General features: G+C 37.0%; 1 protein-coding gene across 2 annotated transcripts in view; it reads left to right on the forward strand.

The window, feature by feature from the left end:
* The window catches only part of LOC128993785 (sodium-coupled neutral amino acid transporter 9 homolog), a 29,706-nt gene that overhangs the window by 1,717 nt on the left and 15,025 nt on the right, over window positions 1-12,964 (forward strand). The window contains exons 1-3 of one of the 2 annotated variants that reach the window (XM_054417778.1): window positions 4,123-4,209; window positions 4,555-4,630; window positions 7,979-8,046. In XM_054417778.1, coding sequence (XP_054273753.1) covers window positions 4,184-4,209; window positions 4,555-4,630; window positions 7,979-8,046 — 170 coding nt within the window. In that variant the 5' untranslated portion in view covers window positions 4,123-4,183. Of the gene's footprint in view, window positions 1-4,122; window positions 4,210-4,554; window positions 4,631-7,978; window positions 8,047-12,964 lie in introns of those variants that run through there. The other variant, XM_054417777.1, reaches the window with a different exon arrangement.

The raw sequence follows: 12,964 nt of genomic DNA on the forward strand, positions 1-12,964 counted from the left end.
CAAAATCTGCACGATCGTCAGCCAGACCGAAATTTGTCAATCGTCAATTTCCATAGAAAAAACAAAAAAAAATAGTGATCAGCTGACTTTTTCTAACATAAACATAACTTTCGCTACATAAACTACAATACACAAACAATACTTTGCCTGACATTAACAAAGTTACGTTTTAATTTTTTTTAAGTTTGATGAAGTAGTTTTTTTCATCGTGATAAAAGTTACCGTTCAACACTCGTCACGAAAGTCCCATTTCGGGGCTCGATAGTGTTTCCAGTAGTGAAATATACTATTAAATTTTATTTCAAAGACCTGTTTGGTCCAAAATTTGCAAGTACTTGTCAAGCTATTTTTAATAAAAAATTACGTTTTCAATTTTCCCATTGGAAAATTCATAGTTGTTATTAATTAAGCGCTGAAAATCTTTGCTCAGCAAAGCAACGGTGTCAGGCAGCCGAAATTATATTTCACATTGTTGATCATAATAAAAAGCCGATTGCGTAGAAGTTTTTCGTTGATAAAAGAGGATAAAATTCGCACTCTCCATATGCATTGCGGTTTGAGAAGTGTGTCATTAGGTCATTATTTTTATTTCCAATCAAGTAGATGAAACTTCTATGACAATGAACCCTGAAACTGTTACAAGGGAAAAAACAACTGGATTCTAGGATGGCACTGACCCAGACTATGAATGCAAAACAATATTGTGACGGACTTATACAATTTAGTGCAAGGCCAAATAGTGTTACATCTGTTGATAAAATTGGTTTTTCAAATATCTGACGTTAGATAATACCATTGACTTTGATGTTTAATCTATGATTATACTTTGAGCTACGTTGCTCAACTTAACTTTTTTTCTGAAACTGGTAACAATTTAACGTGCTTCGTGCTAGCATATCTCTAGGCAAAGGTAAAATCATCTACGGTAAATATTAGGGAGTAACGCATTAAGAAACGTCCACAGGGTAAACTTATCAGTCAGTAAATTAAATGAATATAAGTATTTAAAACTGGCTTCAAGACCTAAACATCCCTAAAGTTAACAATGTGGAGGCCGGTTGGTACATCTAGACCCTCATATGCATAGTATTAAATAAACCATCAACAGATATCTGATATGGATCTTCACTATTGAAGACTTTGTGAGAATCTTCAGAGAGCTCACGAAGACCTGTGTGCAGGATTGACGGCGTGTTTAGGATATCCGAGGTCAGTAGCTGTGACGAGATCTTCGTGAAGCCCAAATCCATCTCTCCCCCTCCACCGTCCAAAAAGTACCAGAGGCGAAGGTAAAATGGATATGAAAATAATGGTTTGTTTCGGGAGGATTTTGTGTTTGGAGGAATTTTGTTTGTGCGTATTTTCATGGGTGTTTCAATATCGAAATTTTTTTATCAGCGAATGGCGTTAGAAATTCGAGATCCTAATTTATTTATTTTTTAATTCAAAGTTAAACACAAAATTTTCTTTTTCATGTGGTTTTTAGTCTTTGTTAAATAAATGCTAGATTTTAGACTGTACCCTATTTAGAACAGACTAAGAAATTTATTGATGTAGAAGAACACGCGAGTTTGATTTAATCTTATACCTTTTTTGGCATGAATAGCCTATTATTTTGCTCTTCTTGTATTGGATATATTCATGCATGCACCATAAACTGCATTTTGCGAGTCCTTCTTTTAGCAGCATTTCTTTACAAAAAAATCACCATTTTTTCTTTTGGGTGCTCTTGCTAGTTAAAGGCATAGATAAAACATACTCTCTTAGAGGTCTGTGTGCATTATGTTTAACGTGTTTTCATGACTTTTACTGCTGACTGTTATAATTGGTTTAGAATAATATACTGTAGTAGAGATGCTGTCTGTAATCAGCTGCATTTACACAGAGATTACCTAGTTTAACGATCCAATTATTGTGTGTGATACTGTTAACATTGCACTTTATCTCTTTGTTTAGTTGCATATGCACACTTTAATAGTTGATATGATAGGGGAAAACACTACAAATCCAACATGAAGTGGGGTGTTTATTTTCGGTATCGGGCGTATCTCTTGTCAAAGGTTTGATATAGATTTCTAAAATTTAAAAGATGTTGTAATACGTATGTGTGCTATGTTTGAGATTTAGCCATTGGCCTATCTGTTAAAGGAGTAGAAACTACTCCTTTAATCCATGCTTAAACATATTGTTCTTGAACATTTTCTTGAAAAGAACATTTATGTATTCTGATCTTTTCTTCCTTTTCTCTGTCACTCTATGCATGCTGTAATTGCATTTTGATTTCGTATGCTGTTTTATTTATTTAATTTCTATTAATGTTGAGTTACAACTATGAAGCACTGAATTTTTTGTGTTTAATTAAAAAATATATGTTTTGTGCAGTGTTTTAGAGTTGGCCTTATGCCTATCGGGATTTAAAACTAGGTTATTTAATTTGACCATACCGTAGGCTTACAGTAATTAATTCAGATTAACTGTTTGTATTACAATCATACGTTTTTTTATTTTGTCCACAATTTAAAGTGCTTTAGTTAAAACGCAACATGTTGAATTTGTGAATTTTGTAGAGGCATATTTCATTTGTGATTCTTATGTTACTCAAAAAAGTTATACAAAAACGTGTGCAAATATACAATTTAAAAAATACAAATATAATCTAAGTTATTTATACTTAAGGTGAATATAATAAACAAAAAAATACAAATCTTGCCATGCTAACGAGAAGGAAATTATTGTTTGTCACAATATTTTATTAAATTGTTAAAATATTTAATCTACTTAAAAAGTGTTTCAAACTTAAGACATAGATTGGAAATATATATTATCATTCAACACACATTTAGTGGGACAGTTAGTTGTAAAATGCATTTCTTAGAGAAGAAATATAAGTCACCTTGAAATTGTCGTAATGTTCAGTAAGGTTCGTCTAGGTCGTGTAATCATTCTCAAACAAAACACTCTATTGACAATTATCCTGTAATCTAAAACAATTATTTATCTAAACAATCATAGATATTACATATTCCTAAAGAAAACTTGTTTCGATGTACTTAAAATACAAATGTGTGTTATCAATGTGAAGCTAGATGTTTCTTAATGAACCAGATTAGGATTTACACACAAATGTAACGTTTTTTGTATTGTTAAACAGCGAACATTCCAGTGTTGTATCCAAAGTAAGTTATTGTTGTACTTAGCACAATACATTACTTGGTGTAACGAATACAAAGAGACCAATCAGAATATTTCCTGCATAATTTGATATATTGTACCTTAATTAGTTAGCTACGAGGATAGATTATGTTAGATTACCTCATGGATTGAAAATCACCGTTAATTCATAACCTAGATGAAACGTTAGTTCATAGTTATATTAAACTCAGATGTACTAAAAAGCATCAAAGTTATGTTCATCAGCTATCTAACGCAACCCATCGAGTTCTCAAAGCCACAGTATACGGCAACAAACACGACTTATGTTTCAATTCTGGAATATGGGTTATGATTGTTTAGGTTGTAAGGTTGTGTATGATTGTTATGGAATTTATTTTGGATACTGAAGTAGAACTTCCATATTGACTGGCTGTAACCAATTTTTTTACTCTAATATATCATAGCTAAACCGATTTATAATCGGTGCTTTGTCAACAGGTAAATGAAAAAGAACTGTGAATGATATATCGGTTGGAAGGATAATTAAATAAGTACAGTAATTGCAAGTGCTTGCTTCACACAGCAGGAAAATGGTTACTCCTAACCCACGTGTAGGGCCTATGTTTAGTTGTAGTATATGCATAAAGTCTTAATGTTTGCCGGTCCAATCATGAGAAAAATCATTAGCTTTTTGAGTTGACTTAATTGGTCGTAGGACTAGATAAATCGTGCTGGAAAAATAAACAGCTGATCTAGTCAGTAACAAAGCTACACAAGTCAATTTACTCATCTTACATTCATATTTGGACAAAAATAACGTTGTGTGTGCCCTATATAATGATGATACAGTGTAGGGGCCTTTTAAAATCAATGTAACAATTTACCTTTTGTACTTCTCTACTTTACTTGTAATAGGTAGCGCAAATTATAATTTCTAATATCATATGTTTTCGAGGGTGCTTGTTTACACTAAAGTAACATAATATCAACGGAGTTTACTTCAAAATTAAGAAAGAGTTAAACATTTTCGATGCCGATTCTAGACAGAATCACTCCGTAAGTTTATTCTAATATTATTTGAATGCTATTGTCTTACTCATATTGTCTTACTGCTAGTAAGTCAAACCGCAACTGGGTGTTTGAGAGAGAAAGCTGGGTGGCAAATAAATAATCTATGCCATCCATGAACACTCATCTGAAACTTCTAAATTCGTTGCTGAAATGATTGCAGATAACAACAATGAGTCTAGGAAATTCTGATCTAAAATGTTTAATAATGTTGATCATGCGGCATGCCTCATTTTAGCAACGTAAAATCTTCATGTACTGTATCGAGATTAATCCAGCCTGAAGTAAAGGATAAAAAGACGGATTGATAATTTAGAATGGTTTGTGTTTCAGACCTCCTTTGAGGAAGATTTCCCTCAACCCTCCGCATGAATTCGACTACTTCATCAGAGCAAACACTGAATCACTGGTGAGTATGGTGTAGAATAGGTACGCACAATAGTAGTTTTAACTTTGTGATGAATCTTAAATTCTAGCGTTTTAGTCTTATTTAGGGCGTGTTAATGAGAATGAGTCCCTTACCCATCTTAGGGAGATCGTGGGCTACGAATTACGATATTTTCTTTTAGCGAATTTCCCTATAGGGAAGTAGCTATTACCGTAGGTGCCACGGTAGACCTAGGCCCGGGGCCGATTTACTTTTTCATTTTGATGTCCCCAGAGGCCAAACACCATTCGTTAAAATTTTTATATATGACTAACTTGAGTAATTGTCCGATTTTGATGAAATTTAGTTCAAAGGTGTAAGGCGGGATAAACTATTTATTTTTTTTATAGTCCCCGATTGTTCCCGCGGAGTTCCACGCATTTCAATACACTTGATGTCAAGCCATTTTCTCTCAGGAGCCTTGCAGCCTGACCATGAACTGAGCAGCATTCTCAATTTTAAGGAAGGGCGGGAAAATAGTCTCCTTTACCCAATTAGTGGACACATTTCAGCCAAATAGAAAGGGGTGTGCAAAAAAATAAATTGAGCTTTCAAACGAAATACTCTACCCAACCCACAAAGAAGGAATAAAGGTTATTATAGTTCGTTATTTATTGTCCTTACTTTTTCTTTCACCATTCCTTTGTTCTACAAGTATTTCCTCTTTTATTTCGCTTTACCTTTCCAATTTAGGCCAGTTTAGGCTATTCTCTTTGCCCAACCGTATCTAACGCTAAATAATATCCTGAGTTTTTAAAATAAAACATTGCCAATTTCGTGAAGTAGGCTAGTTTGTACTTGCTTCGACATTGTTGGCCAGTTTATGCCCGGGAATGTTTATAACATGGCGTCTTTTCCCGACATTGACCATGGCGCGACGTACTCTAGTTTGACTTCTGCCCTGGTTCATCAAATTGTTAGTCCATCTCATGCAATCTTTGCTGTTGTTGGGCCAACTCTATGCTCTGATTGACCTTAGCTTCCATCGTTTGTCGATAATTGGTGTGATGGATGTTTGTCCCCCCTTACCCGAATTCAGTCTGGTCCCAAATCGTCAACAGTGAACAGAGATTATGGTATGTCTGGTTTTGTTTTGTTTATAGTTTGTGTTTATTGATTTATTTTTTGGCATTAATTGGTCTTGATGGAATAGTTACATTGTTCAAGTGTTTAATAAAAAAAGTTTTATAAATATTCAGACATTTAAATGTCCTTGTCACACTTTGACTCAGTTTCAGACAACTCTGAATTTACAGCTTGTACCTAAACATTGTATACAGTTCTCTATGGTGGTTTTCTACGCAAATGACATTTTTTAATGGTTTTTGAAAGGTAAAGATTCAAAACCTAGTCTTGTACTGAATAAATACTTTCGACTTTCTGTAAGAAAGCATAAATTTGGTAGCTCAATTACTAACTACAACTGGGCCCATAATAGACTCTGGTTAGGATCGAACCAGCGACCTTTAGATTTGATGTCTAGCGCAACCAAACGGCTACTTAGAAAATCGGTGTAAAGTATTACTTGTAAGGGTTACAAAATGTCTTCGTGATACTTTGTCGCTGAATGGACTTGGTATTGTTCAATTGAAATTGTACTTCATTAATGTCTGGTGAGTTGAGTAATGCAGGTATATATTACATGAAAAGAATTTCATACATAAGTTACTAAGAGATAATCAGTCTCGTGTCAGATTTTTCGCCCTCTTAGTTCACACTGGGCTTGGGCTTAGGACTGGAGGAGCTGAATGATTACATTTAATGAGGGAGTCAATAATGCTACCAACGAATTACAACCCAAACCCAATCTCAGGGATCGTCATTGTTGTTGAGGGCTTGCATTTATCATAGTAAAGTACAGCTAAGTATATTAATTATTCCGATTTGTATGTATTATTACAAACATTTCAGTGGATACTATCAAAACGTTCGTTGTGATAAAGATTATTGTGCTTTTAAGTCACAAAAATTTGTCAATGACTATTCAACTAATTTATCATCTAAATGTTTGTTTGTGATTATTGATAAAACTGCCAAGAAATAATAACAAGGTAATACAATTTTACGACACTATACGAGTATCATGCAAATATTTCTAAATACAGTAGGCATACATTTTGCGAGTTTTATTTGCACAACTTATAACGTTGAAATTGACAAACCACCACATTTCACATTTTCACGATTTTACGTTAGAAATTTGTTCACAATTTCATCTCATATTACTAATATACGCCAACACTTAACACCAACTGAATTTTAATCTAACAATAAATAAACTAACAGATCCGTGGTTGACCTATGGATGGTTATCTCCAAATATTTCAAACAGATTATTTCGTGATTTATGAGAAGCTAATTGATAGTAAATATAATCGACGTACGAGACGTGATAACTTCATTCATGTGGAAGTATGGAGTGCAAGAAACAGGAGAAAATTCTCAGCATAACTATTAACAAGGTCGGTCCAACCAACATAAGTTGGAGGGTTTTATGTGTGTGTGTTTGTTTAATCTTTGTAAGAATATAGTGGAATATTGCCGTTCAATACGATAGAGTGGCCATACAAAAACTTGTATCTGGTGTTTTAGTTCGTGAATCAAATACGCTTGAATATGATAATCGTTTCTAAGTAAAACTAACCGTAAAGCAGTTTGTTTACAAACCATAGGCTCTTTGAGGCATTTAAAGTCGTTCCGAGACAGTGTTGTCGCTATCACTGATTTGACTATGTAATAGTAGTGGTTGACAGTAATATTACGTTTCAATAGGCTTTTTCCGTATCTTCTTCAGCCAACCGGGAAAGCAATTATATCGTCGTTTTCATTTTTACATTTTCGAGACTAGAGAGAACAGTCTAAACACTGGCCAAACAATCGATTTTTATAGCCTAACATGATCGATTGTTGAAAGCATAATTCAATCGATATATAGCCAACCCAGCGACGTGTTCCATGGGTGATGATACTCGAAAGGAGACAAAATGACGGATTATTTCACTTGTGATCTCTTAACTAGCGGCAACACTGAATTCAACACGCCGTACTCAATAGTATAATGTTTTTCCGCATTGCCCATGCAGTATTATAAAACCAGAATCTTGTTTCCATCTCGACTAGAAGGGTTGCCGTCTTGTTGTACCGGATTTTTGCGACAGGCGTCAAGTTGTGAACTTTACAGCCACAGAATAACGGAAGTGACGTAGATGTGTCCCTCTTTATACTGAGGTAGATTTATAGCCTGTAGGTTTACTTTGTTTGTGCTCTGAGTGCTAAGTAGGTAGGTGCTTTTATTTGAAAATCAATAGTAACATCTCAATATCATTCCAGGTATCAGACCAGGAGGGCGCTCCTCCGATTCTACCAGATTCCAACAAGCAGAGTAGTCTTGTCACAATGTAAGTAAATACCTCGAATATCTTCCCTCAGTTAAAGCCGTAACTACATCACAAACATTAATATACAATTATAAATACGATAGCATAGCGTTCTGATAAATCTATTGGGTAAAACTCCAATTGAATCCACTTGTCTCACATACCACATTCAGGGTACAAACTATAAATTATGATGGACTAATTGACGTAGATGTTGGATCATTTGAGGAGATTTAAAAGCAATTGTATATTCTAAGATAAATATTATACGCACAGTATACAGTGGAACATCGATACCAACCCTTGATAACAAATACCCTAGAATTTATTGCCCTAATCACATGTTATTGCAAACCTCGATAAGAAGTTAAATTAGACAACATTTGAAGAAAAACTATCTCTTGGTTACAGTCTGCAACTGAAGGATCAGCTTTTATATTACAATTTAAATTTAAACCGTTATAAAGAAAGTTGGTAACCAACACTGGATTTTTTAAAGTGTAAGTGTACGTCCTGGTAATTTGTTGATACAAAAATTAGTTTGTTGTTAATAACACTAGCATACAAAAATATGCCTGAATCAATGCTGCAGTCAGTGAGGCCCCAACTAGGGATTTACTTGCATGGTCGACCCAAGCATTTTCTTGTTCAACAAGAAGGGGATTAGTTCCTTGCACGAGTAGGACCGAGGAGCGCAAGGTACCTCTGCGCCCCTCAGTCCTACCATAGATAAAAGGAGTGTCCTACCCAAACGAATTCTTCGGCCGAGGGATTGACAGTTTTATGACTTGTGCTAATCTGTCCGTTTCCCACTGTAATAACCCTATTTTAATTACCATAAAAAAATTACTTCTTGCTAAACAGCACCATTAATATTACATCCATGGGTTCAAACTAACAGTTTTATTATTTCGTAGGTACTTATAATAGGCTTGAAACATAGTATACTATTTTTATAGGTTACTGCAACACACTATGTATGTAAATCCGCGTAATTTAGTAATAGCGTGCCGAACATATCGTGTAAGTGTAACGCATAATAATAAACTCCTTGTTATCAGGAGAAGTATGCAGGGGTAGTGCGGGTGGTACTGGTATCGACCCAGGTCAATGTCCCGTCTGACACACTTTGTCGACCCACATCCCACTTCCCCGTTCACGTCTGGGTATGTCGGTAGACGGACAACGGCCCAGATCTTTGTTTGGGTTAATCCCCTGATTTATAGCCTGAGGGTAGTGGTCACCGGAGGAGAGATGGGGAATCGAGAATTCTGAATCCCACCGGAGGCGTTAACTTTTATGTTAGAATTTATAATCTTATCAGAACTATTTTTATTAGTTAACCTTTATTAGATTTTGTTATTATCAGCAAGTTTGGTTGGTTTGGTTAGGTTATGATAGTTTAATTTTTTAATTACAAAATTATAAAATTGAATTTTAGGCATTTGTAATTTTATTCTATGATCAGAACAATTTTTTTGATTAGTAAACTTTTATTTGATTTTTCATTATCAGCAAGTTTGGTTAGGTTATGACAGTTAAATTAAATTTAAATTTAACCTACAAACGATAAGTTTTGACAGTGACGGTGATAGAGCTAACAATTTGCCGCGACCAGTTCGGCTATGCACGGTATGGTGCGGAAGCGTTCGACCACTTCGACACCAACCTAGAACTGACAGGTCAACTGACCGTGATTAAGAGGATTACATCCTGGGTCATGTGCCTACACCCGGGTATGTCTGGTAGTACTTGTTATCAAGGGAGGTATGCAGGGGTAGTGCGGGTGGTACTGGTATCGACCCAGGTCAATGTCCCGTCTGACACACTTTGTCGACCCACATCCCACTTCCCTGTTGACGTCTGGGTATGTCTGGTAGTACTTGTTATCAAGGGAGGTATGCAGGGGTAGTGCGGGTGGTACTGGTATCGACCCAGGTCAATGTCCCGTCTGACACACTTTGTCGACCCACATCTCACTTCCCCGTTCACGTCTAGGTATGTCTGGTAGTACTTGTTATCAGGGGAGGTATGCAGGGGTAGTGCGGGTGTTACAGGTATCGACCCAGGTCAATGTCCCGTCTGACACACTTTGTCGACCCACATCCCACTTCCCCGTTCACGTCTGGGTATGTCTGGTAGTACTTGTTATCAGGGGAAGTATGCAGGGGTAGTGCGGGTGGTACTGGTATCGACCCAGGTCAATGTCCCGTCTGACACACTTTGTCGACCCACATCCCACTTCCCCGTTCACGTCTGGGTATGTCTGGTAGTACTTGTTATCAGGGGAGGTATGCAGGGGTAGTGCGGGTGGTACTGGTATCGACCCAGGTCAATGTCCCGTCTGACACACTTTGTCGACCCACATCCCACTTCCTCGTTCACGTCTGAGTATGTCTGGTAGTACTTGTTATCAGGGGAGGTATGCAGGGGTAGTGCGGGTGTTACAGGTATCGACCCAGGTCAATGTCCCGTCTGACACACATTGTCGACCCACATCCCACTTCCTCGTTCACGTCTGGGTATGTCTGGTAGTACTTGTTATCAGGGGAGGTATGCAGGGGTAGTGCGGGTGTTACAGGTATCGACCCAGGTCAATGTCCCGTCTGACACACATTGTCGACCCACATCCCACTTCCTCGTTCACGTCTGGGTATGTCTGGTAGTACTTGTTATCAGGGGAGGTATGCAGGGGTAGTGCGGGTGTTACAGGTATCGACCCAGGTCAATGTCCCGTCTGACACACATTGTCGACCCACATCCCACTTCCTCGTTCACGTCTGGGTATGTCTGGTAGTACTTGTTATCAGGGGAGGTATGTGGGGGTAGTGCGGTTGGTACTGGTATCGACGCAGGTCAATGTCCCGTCTGATACACTTTGTCGACCCACATCCCACTTCCCCGTTCACGTCTGGGTATGTCTGGTAGTACTTGTTATCAGGGGAGGTATGCAGGGGTAGTGCGGGTGGTACTGGTATCGACCCAGGTCAATGTCCCGTCTGACACACTTTGTCGACCCACATCCCACTTCCCCGTTCACGTCTGGGTATGTCTGGTAGTACTTGTTACTAGGGGAGGTATGCAGGGGTAGTGCAGGTGGTACTGGTATCGACCCAGGTCAATGTCCCGTCTGACACACTTTGTCGACCCACATCCCACTTCCCCGTTTACGTCTGGAGGGTATGTCCGGTAGTACTCGTGTTATCAGGGGAGGTATGCAGGGGTAGAGCGGGTGGTACTGGTATCGACCCAGGTCAATGTCCCGTCTGACACACTTTGTCGACCCACATCCCACTTCCCCGTTCACGTCTGGGTATGTCTGGTAGTACTGGTTATCAGGGGAGGTATGCAGGGGTAGTGCGGGTGGTACTGGTATCGACCCAGGTCAATGTCGAGTCAGTTTTTAAGTTTGAGGCGAAGTCGAGCTAAAGATAAAGATAAAACCTATCTCGAGTTGGCAAAATTCATTTTCGGCCTAGGAACGAAATATACTATTAAAAAATGTTATTCAAGAAAATTATATCATCACTTTTTAACGGTATTTATGAAAGCAACCAACAGTGTCATTCTACACAGCGTCATAGGGATTTGAAAATCTGACACCTTCTAATCGCATCGAAGGCATAGATACAATACATAAAAACAATTCTCAATTTCACAAAGGTCCTCTGAGATTGGTTATATGGCTATACAACTCAAGGACACTCATTCGATGAAGAAAATATACTTGATATTTTTCAGTTACTTTAAGTACAATACATTCTTTCAACCCAATTTCCAAATTTCAATCTGGAGTTTCCAAAGTGATCGATTTCAATTTTGCAGAAACAATACCCCATTCCACGAAACACTTTGTGAAGAGTTTTAATTAGCAACCAACTCTGAATCGACTGCTCTTGGTGATTTGCATAGACAGAAAAGAAGGCGCAATGTAAAAAGTCTGAGTGAGGGAGAGGAAGGCAACGACCGACGGTGTTGAGGGTTGAGGGGGTCGGGGGATCGAACGAAAGCGAGAGTGTCTGTGTGAGCGGGAGCGGGTGGTTGAGGGGGGGGGAGGGGATTAAGGTCTGGGGTCAATGTCCGCCCTTGACATCCGCGACCTGTCCTCATCTCTAATGTAACTCTGTAATTGTAACGACCGTCTAAATCTGTACCACTTTTTAGGTCATTCAATCTTTAACTTGTGAACAAATTTTCGCGATTATTTTGTTATCTTACTAATATTATATTTTAAATAAGTTACATTTAAAATCTAACATTTTTGTCCCACCAAGGTAAAGGTTTCAAAATATGCATAACATGGTAGCTGTAATAGTTAATAATTTCTCTTAGGTTGCATTCGAGGACAATTGTATGGATTCATATAAATATGGTTCAAATACTGTAGTTTTATTAATTGTCTGGTAATAGCAGGTTAGGTACTTACATTTGAAAAGTAAATTAAAATGACATAATTTTATAATATTTGTGCTTTGTTAATCTCGTGTTTTAGTAAACAAAATTTCTTAATAAAGAAAGATACATTTATAGGCTACATCGATTTTTAAACTATTCATTGTGTTTGATTAACTAAAAAATTGGAAATAGACTTCTTAACCTTTACGTGGACCCTATCTAGAGTACTGTTAAAACAAGTAAACATTGGTCAAAAATAAAATTATAGAATTTGAAATTAACATTTTATTTTATTCTTGAATTGATTGAAAAACAAATGCATGCATAAAAATCTTTTAAGAACTTTCATTTGGAATAAAAATTTAATTTTATGTAACTACGATTACAGTTTTATTTTTCAAATTTTACCATCGATAATATCTGATGACATACACGGACTAACCAATAGAAAAATTCCTGCACATCAGCACTTTTTGCAAAATGTTATAAAACACGTAACAAAAGATTTCCAGCTAAATTACATTACATGGGTAATATTTTTAAG

The sequence above is a fragment of the Macrosteles quadrilineatus genome, unplaced genomic scaffold, assembly GCF_028750875.1.
Source record: "Macrosteles quadrilineatus isolate MER2022 unplaced genomic scaffold, UCM_ALF_1.0 Scaffold_5__1_contigs__length_97177068, whole genome shotgun sequence".
NCBI classification, from domain to species: domain Eukaryota; kingdom Metazoa; phylum Arthropoda; class Insecta; order Hemiptera; family Cicadellidae; genus Macrosteles; species Macrosteles quadrilineatus.